This window comes from Perognathus longimembris, chromosome 7 (genome assembly GCF_023159225.1).
Source record: "Perognathus longimembris pacificus isolate PPM17 chromosome 7, ASM2315922v1, whole genome shotgun sequence".
NCBI classification, from domain to species: domain Eukaryota; kingdom Metazoa; phylum Chordata; class Mammalia; order Rodentia; family Heteromyidae; genus Perognathus; species Perognathus longimembris.
Genome location: NC_063167.1, coordinates 68,540,711 through 68,558,805, shown reverse-complemented (window position 1 = coordinate 68,558,805; position 18,095 = coordinate 68,540,711). Strand labels below are relative to the sequence as shown.

Genomic DNA, 18,095 nt, shown 5'->3' with positions numbered 1-18,095 from the left:
ATAGAACAAAAAGACCCTCGGCCATTTGTAACAGGATCAACAGAGATGGGCTTTCTCTGGCATCATGCTGCATATCTCCAAATCTACTCTTTGTCTCCAGTGTCCATCTACTTCTCTGATGCTCTCCACCTTCCTTGGAACTTGGTAGCAAGGGATCCATGCTGGATACCCTCTGGTTGGGTTTGGCTAGTGGTAGCCCTCCCAAGAGGGAGGAGTAGAAAAAAGGGAAATTTCACTTTCATTTTTTCGATACAGTCCCACATCCTTGTGAATAAATTCTCCATACATTACCCTAATTTGATTCTGTTCCCATGAGGGCCTGTTTTCATAGGACCACAAGGGATGCATTTTTCTTTAACATGGCAAATGGCACCAACGTGTACACAGTTCTCCTGCCTCAAACTGTACTCATTCCCTATTTTTTCTCCCTTACCTTCCTTCCTAATTCATTTCTTCCTCTCTCTCTTTCTGGTTCACACTCTGAGGCAACTTCTCTGAGGTTCTTTGTTTCGTGTGATGTATTCTTTCTAATTATGCTGCGTTTAACAATTATATATTTAAACAATACATGCTTGGATGAGTACTATACATAGTGTTCAGCTTCTTGAGATATATTTTTGTAAATTTTTCTATACCAGGATATATATTTACAGAGTTCATATTATACTCTGTAGAGTAACATACTTTACTATTTTTGACATTATAACCCATTTGTCTTATCTATCCACTTAACTCCAAAATTCACAGCCTTTCCATTTACAATATAATGAACATAACCTTGTAAAGAGGTCTAACTAGAAAAAAATTGATTTTTGTTTGGAGGAAAGATGTAGAGAACAGGCCTCACATAGTAGTGTTTTTCAAGTTATGGCTTGAGATCTGAAAGTGGGCTCTGAAATTAGTTTAGATTGTGATTCTCAGGCCAAATTCAGCCTTGTTCTTTGTACATAAAGTTTTATTGGAACCTAGCCACATCCATGAGTTTCCTGCTACCTATGGCAGTTTCCCACTACAATGGCAGAGTTGGTTAGGCATAGCAGAGATCCTATGTCTCTCAAAGCCTAAAATGGTTATTGTCTGGCCCTTTACAGAAAAAGCTTGCCATTTCCTGGGATGTTGGTTGCTACCAGCATTAAAAGTTGAAGTAGGATTGGAAATATCCGAGCACATTGCATGCAGTGTTGAATATTATTTCATGAATGCTTTCTAGCAATTTTCTGTAAACTCATGTTCATGCTTGTAGGTGATTGTTATAATTTACTGCAATAGGTCCTGGTCACAAAGTATAACAGGAAATTAGAAACAGCTTTTGTTGAAAAGCACTGACTCCCCACTGGGGTCTGAAAATGGTCAAAGGGGAACTACAGGCAAGAGAAAAGTTTGGCATTCCTGCCTCCATTTTACATCTGTCTCCTTTACTCTGAGTTTCTTCCCTGCAGTGGCTACAGAATCCAGGAAGGACAGGATTGACTAGTAACATCTTTATCAGGTGAGACACAAGAAACTTCCCCCAAAGAAAGGAGCAGTAGATCTTGGGTAGGACAGACCACCTGACAGACAATAATGATAGTGTGTGTGTGTGTGTGTGTGTGTGTGTGTGTGTGTGTGTAGGCCACAAACGTGCACATGTGCCAGTACTGGGTCTTTTATTTTATTTTTATTTTTTTCTTTTTTTTTTTCTCAAATTTTTATTATCAAACTGACGTACAGAGAGGTTACAGTATCATACGTTGGGCATTGGATACATTTCTTGTACTGTTTGTTGCCTTGTCCCTCATGCCCCCCTCCCTCCCCCCCTTTCCCTCCCCCCCCCCAGTTGTTCAGTTAGTACTGGGTCTTTTATTCAGGGTCCTATCCCTTAGCTTTTTCGCTCAAGATTTGATCTCTACCACTTGAGTCACAACTTCATTTCTGGCTTTTTGGAATGTGGCCAGGTCTGGCTTTATAATGATGATCCTCAGATCTCAGCCCCCTGAGTAACTAGGATTACAGGTATGAGCCACTGTGCTCAGCTAACAGTGAATTTCTTACAGAGACCAGATTGTCTCCCTCAAATGACAGAAATAGCAACTTCTCCAGAATCCCTCAATAATGATCAACCAGGACAAAGTCTGCCTGTGACTGTTAGATAATTGTACAGACTCCTATCCTCTACTCCAGTCTTTGCTTATAAACACCAAAGCACATGTCTGTCTGAATAGGAAGGAGGGGCTGAAGTGCTGACTTTGTCTTTTCCCATGGCGTGCCTGTTCCTTTCTCTTTATCTCTCTCTGTCTCTGTCTCTCTGTCTCTCTCTCACTCTGTCTTGTGTGTATACCAGTACTGGAACTTGAACTCATTGCCTTGTATTCTTGTTCAGTTTTTCACTTAAAGCTGGAGCTCTACCATTTGAGCAATGCTTCCACTTCTGGCTTTTTGCCTGGGTTGGCTTTGAACCTCAGTCCTTAGACCTCAGCCTCCTGAGTAGCTAGGATTATAATGGTGAACCACTGCTGTTTTGTTTTTTTTTTTTTGCCAGTCCTGGGCCTTGGACTCAGGGCCTGAGCACTGTCCCTGGCTTCTTTTTGCTCAAGGCTAGCACTCTGCCACTTGAGCCACAGAGCCACTTCTGGCCATTTTCTGTATATGTGGTGCTGGGGAATTGAACCCAGGGCTTCATGTGTATGAGGCAAGCACTCTTTGCCACTAGGCCATATTCCCAGCCCCATGAACCACTGCTTTCAAGTCACTACTTTTCTCTTTACTTGGTGTTTTTGGGCCAGTGGAAACACAAGAAGTGTGAATCCCTAGAGTTAGACCTCTGGCCTGAATTCCTGGTTATAAAAACAGTTGTTCAACAACAATGAGAAAACAACAAGCACATTTGCCATAGGAATGGCCTCTTATACAGGCCTAATTGTGATAGTTCTGGACTTTGGGTTGAACATGACCTGAATGCTAGAGATGGGCCATGAAAAAAATTTTTGGGGTTACGACCTAGGCATGTTGGGTGGATGATAGGTGAAGGATGAGCAGGAACCTGGCAGGAGAAAGCAGGGCCAGCTACAGTTAGACTCAAGAGGCTCACTGCTAGGATGGCAGAGGTCAACTGGTGAGAGTCAGAGTCCTGGGCTGTGGTACAGATGATTACAATACAAATGGTTGAGTTTCTCACCTTGATCAAGCTGAGAAACTTAGCAGACCTCTAAGCCTCTGTTGAGGGCAACATTCTGTGTTTATTCTTGCTATGGATGGAAAAACCAGGACCACACACTCACAGAGCCCAGAGACAGGATTATCACAGGATCTTGCTACCCATCATCTTCCTGCTCTCTTGCTTTCTCTGGCTCAATTCCAGCTGTGCTAGAAAGAAGTTGAGTTATCTGGGAACTGTCCAGAAGTATGGACTGCTGGCTTCTCCTTGGCCCACTATGACAAGGAGAGAGAAGTCTCTGCTGACTATTTCTGGGAAGGGAGTCACGCTCAGCACAGTTTTCCTTATTTCTGGGCCTCTTTGACTTTTAGCAGTTGCCCTTCAGGGCTGGGCATCTTCCCACTAGGCTGGAAGTCATCAGAGTACAGGAGGCCAAAGCTTTCTGTTGGTCTCAGAGACTTCCTGGCCAGTTGAGAGGTAGTAACTGAGATGTTTATGGCCAGTGTCACTTCAAAGACATTGCAGGGCTCCATAGAGGAGATGGCCTTGACATTTATAGGGAAACCAGAGAGGTAATGAATCCAAGAGGGTTTTGGTGCCTGGAGAATCCTCTTATGAGAAGAAGCAATCCATCCCAGATAGTAATGTCCAGGATTTATTGGAAATATCCAGCCATGGGCATGTATTAGTGTCATGCTTCATTCTGATGAGAAATTATGACCAGACAGGTTTTGAATGTATTCCTGGGGAAGTGGCCCCAGCCTGAGACAAGAGGCTGCACCTGAGTAGGAATAGCAGGGAGACTCAAATCTTCCTTCTGAATCTACAGTCCAAGTCGGCAGAGAAACCTGGACTTCACTAGGGCTCAGGATGGCCCCTGAGTCACAAGGCAGAAAGTCCCTTATTTTGTGAAGATGAAGAATTAAATCCTATGACATTGGGCTCTTCAGGAAGCAGAGCTGGAGGCAACAGCACAGCTTCTGGTGTGTGTTTGTTTTTCTGGAAGGTGAGTCCAGAACATGGAAGGAATAAGCAGAGGGAGGCAAGGAAGCAAGAAATGCCAAGACAGACTGTGTTCTGTAGTTGGAGGCTTGGTTGTTTTTGGGTCTTAGGAGAAGTCTAAGGACTTCTAGGTTGAAGCATTTCCCCTCTGGCTCCTGTCCCCCTGGTGGCTGGTCCCCCATTGGTCCCTGGTCATTGGCGGGAACTCATCCTGTGCTTGGATGCTGTGCTTTGGGTAATCAAGTGGTAAGAATCGATTCCCCTCGGTAGAAGATTCTGTCAGTGTAAAGTGAATCTGAACTCACATGGAACTTTTTGTGTGTGGGGGTGGTGGTGGTGGTGGTGGGAATGGTACTGAAATTTGAATCCAAGGCTTCACACTTGCTAGACAGTAGCTTTACTGTGGGTTTATGTCTCCAGCAAATTTTGCTCTAGTTATTTTCGAGACACTTTTTGTGTGGCTGGCTTAGATTAGGCCTGTTATACTTCCTGATTGCTAGTATAATAGGCACACACCACTGTACCCAATTTTCTGAATTGAGACAAGGATCTCACAAACTTTTTTTTTTTTTTTTGCCTGAGCTGACTTGGAACCATCTTGATCTCAGCCTTCCACACAGCTGGAATGCTAGGACTGAACCACTGCACCCAGTTTTTGTTAGACATGGAATCTTGGGAACTTTTTGTTTTGCCCAGGGATGACCTTGGACCTTGATCTTCCTAACTTCAGCCTTCTATATAGCTAGGATTGCCAGCAGCGGAGCCTTTGTGAGACTTACACACAGCCAGGAAGTCAATGAGAGGAGCCCATGCCTCCACAGGTAGGTATAACGTGGTGTATACTTGTATATGTGGACATATACATATGTATATCACACACATACACACACATTCCTTTCAATATTAGCATTGGAAAGACTGTAGAAATAGATGAAGAGAGAAAAGCAAAGCCTATAGCTAGCCAGCCATCATCACTTTGTGTTGTCACTTGTGTCTTGGCAGAATCTCCTGGGCAGGCAGAGAGGCTTTGTAGAGAGAAAAGGGGAGGATGTTACCTAGGGAAGTCATGAACTTGATTGGTTGGGGTGCATAGTTTGATTCATCTTAAACATGAAGTGGGGACAAAAATTAGGGAACCTAGCTAGATGCTTGTAATTTAGCTACTCATGGGGCTGAGATCTAAAGATCAGGGTTCCAAGTCAGCCCAGGCAGTTAAATCTCTGAGACTTCAAAAACCAGAAGTGGAGGTGCTTCCAGTGGTAGAGCAACAGCCTTGAGCAAAAAAAAACCTTGATCATGCAAGGCCTTGAGTTCAAGTCCCAGTACATATACTCTCTCTCTCTCTCTCTCACACACACACACATACAGTAACAAGTCCCAGTCATTTGGGTTGATTGTTTACATGGGTTATTTTGCTTCCTGGATTGTTGTGAATGGAAGCAGTCTGTTTTCCTGAAGTGTAGTGCAGCAGGCTGGCTTCCTGTGTTTTTATTGTAGATTGGTTTGCTGGCCAGTTGCTGCAAAGTATATATCAAGAGTCTATTTTTAAATATGACTGGCCATTGTCCTTCAGTCTTTAAGGATCTTGAAACCTGCTCTGGGTACAACCTTGCTGGTGATGGTATCCTTACTGCCTCTCTGTGTGTGTGTGTGTGTGTGTATGTGTGTGTGTGTGTGTGTGTGTGTATGTGTATGTGTGTGTGTATACTGGGGTGTGGATTCAGGGCTCCTTCCCTTAGCTTTTTGGCTCAAGGCTAATGCTCTACCTCTTGAGCTACTCACCTCCACTTCTGAATTTTTTGCTGGTTAATTGAAGATGAGAGTTTCGTGGACTTACCTGCCCTGGCTGGCTTCAAATCTTAACTCTCAAATCTCATTTTCCTGAGTAGCTAGGCTTACTGGTATGAGCCACCAGCACTCAGAGATGACCTCTTTCAAACACACCAAGTATGGCAGCAAATCTACAATTTTCTGGAATATTCTTCCTTATACGGGAACAAAGTCTTCTCCCCTGTAACTTCTACCTTTTAATTGTACTTTTACCCTGTGAAATAGTGTGTGTGTGTGCAAGTTTACTCCAATCTGTCTCAGCAGTCTAGCCACAGAAGCAGGCAGAGGAGTCATGGTTTACCAAACATGTCAGCCTGCTCTTTCTCTCCTTTGTTCCCTTAAAAAACACTGAGGTAAAAACAGACACCAGCCCCAGACCAAAGGGAATAAAGGAATCCTGGCTGACTTATGTGGCAGAGCTGGGATTTAAAACTAGACTGCTTCTCTGCATGCTTCATTTTCCTGCCCTAGCTGGGTAGAGTTTGTACTCTGCCATAGTTCTAGTTTTGGGTCTTTCTGGGCACTGGCTTTTCACTGTGCCATGAAGGAGTACACACAGATCAGGGTGTCTTGGGACTAAATCTTGGGGTAGAAACACTGAGTGTACCCAGGCAGTGAGCATTGGAGGCTGTGGGAAGAAAGGCCAGCTTCTTCCCAGCCTATCTCAGCCAGACCAGGCCTGCAAGATTTTTAACTCCCTATGTGGACGCCTTAGGAATTAACATAAGGACAGAGGCTCAGCTAAAATAACCAAGTGTCACAGGGAAATCAGTCATAGTATTTCTTACAACAGATTGACAAACAAAAAAACCCCAAACAAACAGCAAACACACACAAGCAGTTAAATTCCCAGTGTGTCTTCAAGAAGCTAAGATAAATGCAAGCCAATTAGTAATTACCTGGATCTTCCCTTGAGCAGTGTAATTAGAGAACCTGAAACCTGGGTTTACTTGGTCTATAACATCTGGAAGACAAACTCTCTGGGGAAGGCAGGAAATGTCTGTATGCAAACTCCATTCTTCAGAGAGGCCTTCATCTTAGAGACTGCTTGTAAAGGAAACAGGGTTTGCCCAGGGCACTAGTGTTTCAAGCCTGTAAGCCTAGCTATTCAGGAACCTGAGATCTGAGGATTCTGGTTTGAAGCCAGTCTTGGCAGAAAAAGCCCAGATACTCATTTCCAATTAACCACCAAAAACCAGAAGTGAAGGGGTGGCTCAAGTGGTAGTATGTCAGTCTTGAGTGAAAAAGTGAGAGCAGGAGGCCCTGAGTTCAAGTCCCAGGAGTAGTGCAAAACAAAAAACAAAACAGAAACCTAAAACCCAAAACCTGAAACAGTTTTAACTATGTTGTTGCTGTTTTTCTGGGTCCTCGGGTTAGCAGCAATCTGATGGAAGAGATGAGGAAGAGGGAAGGACATAAATCAATTTATTCTCTGTGCTAATTTCCAGTGGCTGCCATATTGCTACACATTTGATGGCTTAAATAACAGAAATTTACTCTTACAGATCTGGAAGTCTGAAGTTGGGTACGTGAGCCACAAGCCTTCTGGAGTCTCTTGCCTGTTTGGGCTTCTATTCTACCTAGCTTCTAGCTCTCCTTGGCTTGTGGCAGCATCACTAATCTCTGCTCTGTCTTCACCATAGACTTTTCTTCTCCCATATTTGCCATTGGATTTTTTTTTTTTTTTTTTTTTTTTTGGCCAGTCCTGGGGCTTGGACTCAGGGCCTGAGCACTGTCCCTGGCTTCTTTTTGCTCAAGGCTAGCACTCTGCCACTTGAGCCACAGTGCCTCCTCTGGCCGTTTTCTGTATATGTAGTGCTGGGGAATTGAACCCAGGGCCTCAGGTATAGGAGGCAAGCACTCTTGCCACTAGGCCATATCCCCAGCCATATTTGCCATTGGATTTAGGATACATTCCGGTAATCTGCATCCGTAACTTAATGGTATCCACATACAAAGAACTCTTTTTCCCACATAAGGGCATATTCAGATTGGAATGAGACAGATACATATCTTCTTGGGAGCCAAGAGCCAGCCACTAGTGGCTAAACACTCTGCAGAGTGGCATCCTCTACTTCTATGTTAAGGACTCCATTTTTTCGGAAGATACATCTAAGCCTCAGAGACGTGAGATCACTTGTCACATTTACAACATCAGTAGATGGTTGGACACCCAGACAAGAGGGGAGAGTACCAGCATGTGGAAAGGTAAGAAGGATGCAATACTGTCCCATAGAGGAACTGGGGGAAGTTTTGTCTTGTTGGAAGGTGGATGGGAGAGGAAGTTGAAAGGAGAGCCAGATTCTTCAAGATCTTGGACTGAGCTTATGAATTTGGGTTTAATCCTAAGAGCAATGAGGAGACCTTGGAGCCTTTTGATTTCCAAAAGGTGAAGAGAAGATTTCTGAGCTACCTGAAGCAAGAATTAGCAAGAGTTAGCTGGGAGAGGGAGGCCAGCCATGAAGCTGGAACAGAGAGCAATGGTGAAGATGGAAGGGGAGGGCCACCTGGAGTTCGCGGGAGGTCTAGGTGGGATCAAGTGGCTTATGGGTTCTGGGAGGACAAGTAGGAGAATGTGATTTGCAGCTTTGAGCACTTTCCCTGTAGACCATGATGAGTCTACCCTTGCAGAAGGCAGGAGAGAGAGCAAGCCTGGCTATGCAATCCTGAGCTACTCAGGCACTTTGGGGTGGGGTGGAGGGAGCTGCATGTGGGCAGAGTGGGCTTTGTGAGGTGCTTTCTTCATTAGGCAATTCTGTGCTGTGCTTCTGGGCATTGTTCTTGGACACTGAGCCCCATCCTATTTCTCAAGACACCCAACAATTCAATGAACTACTTAATTCTCTTCATTTAATTCCCTTTCCATTTAAGCCAGCCAGGCTGTACTCTGTTATTTACAACTAAGAAGCCTGATCTATAAAAAATGGGCTTAATGATGAGGGTAGAAAAGGGCACCAGGGAATAAGGGTGCATTGTTGTGAGGTGCCAGTGGGCTACCAGTGCCGTGACATCCATGGGTCATGTGGGCTGAGCACAGACTTGGATCTTAACATTTAGATGGCTGTGAAATTTGTTCAGGACAAAGGAAATGCAACTTTGCAATCCTGTGATCCTAGCATTAGGGAGGCTGAGGCAGGAGGAATGAAACATCAAGGTCCAACTGGGTACATAAGAAGACCTTATCGTAAAGGAAGAAAGAAAATGAAAGAATGAGAGAAAACAAGATGCAGGTAGACTTTGGAGGGCACTATGGGAACAGGAGGGGCTAGAGGAAATGATGTCATGAAAGGAAGAGACATTTGAGGAGTTATCTGTGCCTCACCTCCGGGCTTGGAAGAGGAAGACTAAAGATGATACTTTGCTCTCAGCATTTAGAGGGCCAGAGGTGACAGAGGCACTTTACTAAGCCATGAGAACTGGTTGGCCTGGGTGGAAGAGAGACAAAGAAGAGAAAGTAGAGACCTCTAGAGATGGAAGCTAGAGGACAGAAGCCTGGCCATGCTCACAGGAAGGGCTATGTGAGGCTGAGACTCTGCTGTCGACTCCCCCAAGATAGTTAAGTGACAGTCTAGGCTGTTAAGTTGTTTATTTCTAGGTACTTGACAGTCTCTGATCTATTATATTCTGTCTTATGGTTTTAGAGTAAACACGTCTTTCAACCATTTGAAACTCAGTTAGAATGGTGAGATTAAGCTACTTGGGTAGAGACTTGTTTGAAGAGCTAAAAGGAACTTGGTTTTTTGTTCTTTTAAAATCCAAAGAGTCATTCTGCCCAGTGCCAGTGGCTCACGCTTGTAATCTGAGGATCAGGGTTCAAAGGCACCCTAGAAAAGTCCTTGAGATTCTTCAAACAAACCCAAAAAGTTCTGAAGCGGAGTGAGTCTGGGGTTGTAAGTTGTATTATAGGCTTGGGAAACTCAGGGACCTGGTGATAGGGCTGACCTGAAAACTGGAGTAACTAAATATAAGTTTTAGTGTTAAAATTATAACAGCTTCTAAACTCTGGTGATGACTCCATGATAGAGGGCTGCATCCCCACCCGTGGGACTAGTTTCTTATAGTTTGACATTTAAAAATGTGGGGAGCACTTGTTCACCTCTGTACCTGGGTAGCAACCATGGTAACAGACAGTAAAAAATGATAATAGTCATAGACTATAGAAATAACCATAATAGTAGTAGAAATGCCATGGTGACTGTTAGGTTGGTTTACTTATGATTGAGTACTGGATTGTTTTAGCCCGCTCAAGCTTGCTTAGTGGTAATGGGGAAACATGGTCGCAATTGTTAAAATAAAGTTGGTACTAGGTCAGCCTGACCGCAATATTCTGCTTCTGTAAATGGCTTGCTTAACCCATTTGTGACTTGCTTTACCCCCTGCACTAACCCCCTGCATCAGTGCTACATGACCACCTGTTGTCAATTCCTGATATCGAGGCCAGTTCCCGATATCAAGGCCAAAATAGATAACTGAAAGGGTAGAGAGCCAATAGTAATAGGATAAAACTTGCTTGCTAAATCATCCAATCAAGCATCTGCCAAGTTGGAAATACCCTGCCCCTGTTGTAATCAACAATAAAAACCCTATCTATCTGAGGGTCGGTGAGGTGCCGGACTTTGAAGTCAGGCCCCACCATGTGAACCCCATTTTAGAATCGAACCCTGAGCCAATCAGATTTGTACCTGTGTTCTAATCTTGCTTGCACAGCTGATTGTTGTAACCTTGTTCTTTGCCTTTATAAGCCCTGTGTAATCACAGCTCGGGGCTTCCTCCTAACCTCCGCTGTGTCGGTGGGTAGGACGAGGCCCGAGTTGGCAGCTCGTTAAATAAACCCTTGCCTTGCTTTTGCATTTCGGAGTGTCTGAATCTCGGTGGTCTTCTTGGGGGTGGTCTTGCAACTTGGCACAACATTTGGGGTTTCGTCCGGGATAGCCCCAGAGACCCCGAGATCCCAGACTCCGAAGGTAAGAAAACAGCGCTGTTCATTTGTCTTGTCCTGTAATTTGTCTGTTTGTTTTGCTTTTGCTTGGGTCTACTCCTCCTGTACCCTGGCAGGAGGTTGTGGGCCAACTTGGGTCTACTCCTCCTGTACCCTGGCAGGAGGTTGTGGGCCAACTTGGGAGATCTCCAACTCGTAACTCGGGTCCACTCCTTCTGCACCCTTGCAGGAGGTTGTGGGCCAACTCGGGTCCACTCCTTCTTGCAGGAGGTTGTGGGCCAACTCGGGTCCACTCCTTCTTGCAGGAGGTTGTGGGCCAACTCGGGTCCATTCCTTCTGCACCCTTGTAGGAGGTTGTGGGCTAGCTTGGGAGATCTCCAACTCGTAGCTTTTCTTAGGCCTGTGTGTTTTCCTCCTTTTGTATTGTTTGTTTCTTGTAGCATTTGTCTTGTCCTGTAATTTGTCTGTCTGTTTTGCTTTTGCTTACTTGTAGGGCGCGAGTCAGTTTGGTTTTTGGCCGGAACTGACCAGGAGGGCCTCCTAAACGAGACTCAACCCGCCCACCTTGTACTTGGGTCTGCTCCTTCTGCTTATCTGGCAGGAGGTTGTGGGCCAACTTGGGTCCACTCCTCATGTACCCTGGCAGGAGGTTGTGGGCCAACTTGGGAGATCTCCAACTCGTAACTCGGGTCCACTCCTTCTGCACCCTTGCAGGAGGTTGTGGGCCAACTCGGGTCCACTCCTTCTTACAGGAGGTTGTGGGCCAACTCGGGTCCATTCCTTCTGTGGGCCAGCTTGGGAGATCTCCAACTTGTAACTTTTCTTAGGCCTGTGTGTTTTCCTCCTTTTGTATTAATTGTTTTGTTTTTGTAGCCTTTTGGAAGAAATTTGGAAGTAAAATTGTCCTAAATAATTATTGCAAAGTGAGAAAAGGAGAATTATGGCTACCAAAATGTTTAATTGCCATTCCAGCTTCTTTGTAGGTTTTTTTTGTAACAGTTTCCAGCAGGCCCACAGAGAAGCACAGGTGATTCCTACAAGTTTTCAAGATCTAATACTGACCCTTAATAAGTTCCAGGTAAGAGAGCATGCTTAAAAACTACTTCTGTGTGGACCACCTTGTTGCTTATAATTGGAGTAAAGTGGCCCCTTATAAGACTCATTGATCTGAATCTGCGGTTCGAAGCCAGCCCGGGAAAAGAAAGGTCCCTGTGAGAGACTTGTCTCTAATCAGCCAGCAGAGTGCTGGGAACGGAGTGGTGTGGAGCTCAAAAGTGGTACGGTGCTAGTCTTGAGCTGGAGAGCTGAGGGACAGCACTCAGGCCCTGAGTCCAAGTCGAAAGTCACTCCTCCTGGGACAAAAGTGATGGAGCATCCAGAGGCAGTAAGCCACTGCTTGGATGGCAGAGATGGTGTCAGATCCTAGAGTCACTACTGTTGGCCTTTCAAAAGTTAAAGCCGGGAAGTCCTAGAAGAATAGTTCATAAGCATGCCTTTCCAATGCCCATGTCTGTCTACTGGGCAGGAATTTGCCAGTCATCTGTGATAGTGGTTAGTAAGGGTAAGTTTGTCAAATGAGAGGATAGATTAAAATCTCACCCCCCGCATTTACTCAAAGCCCTGACTGGCAGTGAGAATTTTAAGCTCATACATCTGTTTAGTAAAGAAAGCTTGTAGACCTGAGATTGTGTCCTTATTGAGATCTGTTAAAGGCCTGCAAAGGTATATTGTTAAAAATTGCAAGACCTGTCAGCTTGCCAATGCCCCCAGTCAACAGATTACTAAAGGAGCTCGCCTCTGTGGGAATAGGCCAGGTGTGTATTGGGAAGTAGATTTCACAGAAATTACAAATATTTGCTAGTTTTTGTAGACACCTTTTCAGGATGGGTTGAAGCCTATCCAACAAAGCATGAGACTGCGAATGTAGTGGCTCAGAAGATCCTGGAAGAAATCCTACCCAGGTATGGCTTCCCATCCACCACTGGGTCAGACAACAGGCAGGCTTTCGTCTCAAAAGTAAGTCAGGGAATAGCTGCAGCACTGGGGACGGATTGGAAATTGCATTGTGCTTATAGACCCCAGAGTGCAGGACAGGTAGAGAAAATGAATTGGACTCTAAAAGATATGATTCTGCTTCTGTCCCTACCCCCCATTTATTCAGACCAGGGGACTGAAATCCTAAGAACCACGGTGGAAGGAACCCTAGACGGCATCGCCACTTGGGTTCATTGCTTCCACGCCAGGCCAGCTGACCCCTTTGCCCTGGATGACAACTACCGTGATGGAACATGGGAGGTCTCCAAGCACCCAACTCAGCCGCTTTGCCTTCGCCTCAAGAAAAGAAAGTTAGACTGAGACTAAGGTTATAGGTTCCTGGCTAGGTAAGGTCTACGCCCCTGAGTCAGCCTGAAGAAGTTACAGAAGATGATCTTCACCCATCAGCCCCCCTTTAAAATCAAGGGACCAGAGTTGTTTTTGGGAAGATGAGGCAGGATAAACTAGAGGCATGCAAAACAGAGGTACAGAGACTATTCTTTTAAGAAATGGTGACAGGCCCTTTGGTTACTACATTGGGCCCTACTGGCCCATGCCTTACCTCTATATCATCCCCTAGACATGCAAGCCATTGAAATGGACAGAATGGAGCCATGATTGGCTCCCAAGGTACCAAAAAGAAAAAGGGGGAAATGAGGTGCCGGACTTTGAAGTCAGGCCCCACCATGTGAACCCCATTTTAGAATCGAACCCTGAGCCAATCAGATTTGTACCTGTGTTCTAATCTTGCTTGCACAGCTGATTGTTGTAACCTTGTTCTTTGCCTTTATAAGCCCTGTGTAATCACAGCTCGGGGCTTCCTCCTAACCTCCGCTGTGTCGGTGGGTAGGACGAGGCCCGAGTTGGCAGCTCGTTAAATAAACCCTTGCCTTGCTTTTGCATTTCGGAGTGTCTGAATCTCGGTGGTCTTCTTGGGGGTGGTCTTGCAACTTGGCACAACATCGGGGCTCTCAATCCAGATCTGCTGTGTTGGTGACGGTTGAGAGTCCAGGCTAGAGCTTGCAATAAAGATTCTTGTACGTTTGCATCAGTATCGGCTCCTTGGTGGTCTTTGGGGACCGGAAATCTGGCATAACATTGGACCCAAGTTAGGAGCCAATTTTTCCATGACCCTTCCATGTGGACGTAGACTCCCTCCATGTAGGCACAGTCTCCCCCCACCCCATTGCTTTGGTCTGCATGCTTGTGTTCCCTCAAAATTCATATGATGGCATTAAGCGAGGACTTCGGGGAGGTGATCTTGTCAGGAGGGTGGAACCCTCAGACTTGGGCTTGGTACCTTATAAAGATGGCCGAGGGAATTCATTTGCCTCCTGTGCCATTTGAAGATTCAAGAAGACACCATCTGTGAAATAGAGAGGATCCTCACCACATACCAGATGCGCTGGCACCCTGTTCTTGAACTTCACAGCCTCCATGAGTGGGGAAATAAAATTTTATTGTTTATAAATACTCAGCCTAAGGTTACAGTAGCTGGACTAGATAGACTCTGATACTCCTCTATTCTGAGCCCCTATTAATCTGTCTGATTACTAGAGATTAGAACAAACTCCACACACACCCCCCACACTGTACTGGGGTGCTTGAGCTCATGTACTTTTGCTTGGCTTTTTCTCTCAAAGCTGACCTCTTTCACCTTAGCTACATCTCTACTTCCATCTTTTTTCCGGTTAATTGGAGATAAGAGTATCATATATTTGTCTGCCAGGATGGCTTCAAACTTGGATTCTCAAGATCTCAGCCTCCTGAGTATCTAGGGTTGATTAAGGGGATGACCAACACCTGGTCTAGACTCAACTTCTTGGTCTAATTTCCTCTTCTTTTCTCTTTATTTTCCCTCCTCCTCTTTATCTCTTCTTGCCAATTGCTTCTCAGATTTGTCTAGTTTCAGCATTTTGGCTTGGCAGAATTTATGTTCTTGCACTATACTAAATCAAGTGTTTCTTCTTTCTCAGCTTTCACAGCCTACCTCAGGAGTTCTTGACTATTCTTGTAAATAAACCCTTTGAAGAACACAGTTCCTTCTCAGAATGATGTTTTTAAACAAATAAAAGAAAATCAATAAGATTTTGAAGGAAATCAATTATATAAAATGCAATTGTCAAAAACATATGTTAAGGAATATTTGTGACATGGCAATATATACATTTATGTATGTATTAATTTATTTATTGACAGTACTGGGGCTTGAACTCAGACTTCATGCTCATACTTGCCTGTTTTGCTCAAGGCCAGTGCTCTACAACTTGAGGCACCAGTTCTACTTCTAGCCTTTTTTTTATCTGCCCCAGCTTGAACTCTGGGCCTGAACAACTGTCCTTGAGCTTTTTTACTCAAGGCTAGCACTCTTCCATTTGAGCCACAGCTCCACTTCTGGCTCTTTTTGTAGCTGATTGGCGATAACAGTCTCACAGATTTTCTTGCCCAGGCTGACTTTGAATCATGATCCTCAGATCTCAGACTTCTGAATAGATAGGATTACAGACATGAGCCACTGGTGCCTGACTTGTTTGTTTGTTGCTGGTTCTGGGGCTTAAAATCAGGGCCTGAGTGCTATCCCTATTTGTTGTTGTTGTTGTTGTTGTTCAAGGCCTAGTGCTCTACTACTTGAGCCACAGCTCCACTTTCAGATATTTGGTGGTTAATTGGAGATAAGAATCTCAATGGCCTTCCTGCCTGAGCTGCTTTGAACTATGGTCCTCAGATCTCAGCCTCTTGAGATTGCTTTTTCTTCTGGCTTTTTGCTGGTTAGTTGGAGATATGAGTCTCATAGCTGGCTTTGAACTGTGATCATCAGATCTTAGCCTCCTGAGTATTAAGATTACAGGTGTGAGCCACCAGTGCCAGGTTATATGCTTCTTTGTTTATTTTTACTTTTTTGAAGGCTGACAATTTATTGCATTTTCATGTTAACAAATACCACATGTTGAGGTTTTTTAAATTGTGTTTTTCTTTTTCCTTCATTGTAGTAAAGTCTCATCTGGCATGCTGTGGTACATGATCCTGACAAGAAGAAAATGAAAGTTAGTAGAAACTACATAGACATGGTCTGCTTTAACCCCAGCCCTGCTTACAGCCACATGCCACCCATCTCTGTGTAATATTCCCACCTTCTTTACTTCATGTTTGCCCCTGTCAAAGATATGAATCTCTGTAAAGGAATGGCTCCCTGTTGGTGTGTACAGACATTTGAAACCGTCATTTTGACTCTATTCTAGTCTGTTTCCCTTGTTTTCAAAGGTAAAATGATCTTATGAAAAACAGAGCTTAGCATCTTGTCTGGGTGGATACATCCCTCCTAAAGTGAAATGAGAGAAAGGTTCATCTTTGTCTCAGGATGGAGAGTTGTATATGCTTCTTTATGAATGCCTGAAGTGATACAATTTAGTAGTGAGAGTGGCCTAGTAACTGTAACAAATGCTCAACTGCATGCTGCCTGCCACCTGCCTGCCTACCTACCCTTGTTTTTTCTTAGGTATTCAGAAGCCTGGAAAAGGTTTGCCCATGATACTTGTTCCACTAGCTTTCTTCTCTCAAGTGAACTGAGAACATTTTTCCAGCACTTTTATTTATTTATTTATTTATTTATTTATTTATTTATTTATTTATTTATTTATTTGCCAGTCCTGGGGCTTGAACTCAGGGCCTGAGCACTGTCCCTTGCTTTGTTTTACTCAAGGCTAGCACTCTACCATTTGAGCCACAGCACCACTTCCGGCTTTTCCGTTTATGGGGTGCTGAGGAAACAAACCCAGGGCTTCATGCATGCTAGGCAAGCACTCTACCGCTAAGCCACATTCCTAGCCCTTTCCAGCACTTTTTGCCCCATTCTTTCCTGCACTTTCCACTACTCACTTCTCAGTTCACTTTACCTCTGATTTCTTGCCTTTACCTCCTAGAGTTCCTGCCTGCTTAGTCCTCTCTTTTCTTCACTGCAGCTATTCAGAAGGCTGAGTCTAAGAATCCCAGTTCAAACCCAGCTTGGGTATGAAAATGCGTGGGATTCTCATTTCCAATTAAGAAGCAAAAAGCCAGAAGTAAAGCTGTGGCTCAAGTGACAGAGTGCCAACTTTGAGTGAAAAACTAAGGGACAGTGCCCAGGCCCTGAGTTTAAGTCCTAGCAACTATAATAAACACACACACACACACACACACACACACACACACACACACTCACTCACACACCTTTAACCCTACTTGTGTCCAGAGACACAAGTTGACATCCCCTTGTATACAGAAATCCATGCCCAGGTTATATAGAGAGAAATTCCAGCACAGGACTGCCATAACATCCATGCATGGAAAGCTTTCAGAGGAGGCTTGTATAATTCAGTTATGTGTAAAGACAGAGAGCTGCTTTTTCCTACAGCTCCCAGGGCCTCCCCTAGGAGTCCCTAGCCCTCCCTCCCTCTCTCTAATTAAGCAGGCTTTTCCTCAAGCACTTAACATTCAAAAAGAAAGAAAAGGTTCCAGCTTTTGTTTTGCAACTGTCTTTTCTCACCACAATTTCTTCATTGTAATTGTGTGAGACAATTAGATTTTGCATGTCCTGGGAGGAACTGAGGAGGGAAGGGGTGAGAATGAGAGGCTTTTTAGAAAACTGGGCATTGGAGCATTAGCAATATTTCCAAGTGGTGAAGTCCATGAATATATCTGAGTCAGAAGTCAATGTGTTTGCATGTGGGGGCTTGAGTTTCCAGCTGTGTCCAGATCCATTGGGACCTTTCCCTACTTATAAATGTCCATAACGGTTTCTTTGTGGGGACTCCCCCCCTTTTCCCAGATACTTCAAGGAAAAAAGAGCTTTGTGAATAATCTGTTAGGCCCCTATTAACAGTTACATTTTCCATTTGACATTTTGTATGTTAATACAGATAAAAGACCCTGAAAAGTCCTGCAGAAAGCAGCTCGTTAAATATGTGTAAGTCAATATTCTCCAAATCCTTGAGTATAAAAATCTTTTAGTGTGTGTGTGTGTGTGTGTGTGTGTGTGTGTGTGTGCACAAAACATCTACAAATTAAGAGGATAAGGATCCTCAATCCTTTGGATCTGAAGAATTTAAGATTTCAAGGGTTCTTAAATTCTGGAATATTTGTATATGTGAGATACCTTGGAGGATGAGACCTCAGTCTAAA

At 44.3% G+C, this 18,095-nt stretch overlaps 1 protein-coding gene across 1 annotated transcript in view; it reads left to right on the top strand.

Annotated features, from left to right (window-relative positions):
• Positions 1-18,095, top strand: part of Prok1 (prokineticin 1) — a 45,469-nt gene that overhangs the window by 18,580 nt on the left and 8,794 nt on the right. Inside the window, exon 2 of the mRNA XM_048351777.1 lies at positions 15,929-15,982. Coding sequence (XP_048207734.1) covers positions 15,977-15,982 — 6 coding nt within the window. The 5' untranslated portion in view covers positions 15,929-15,976. The remainder of the gene's footprint in view (positions 1-15,928; positions 15,983-18,095) is intronic.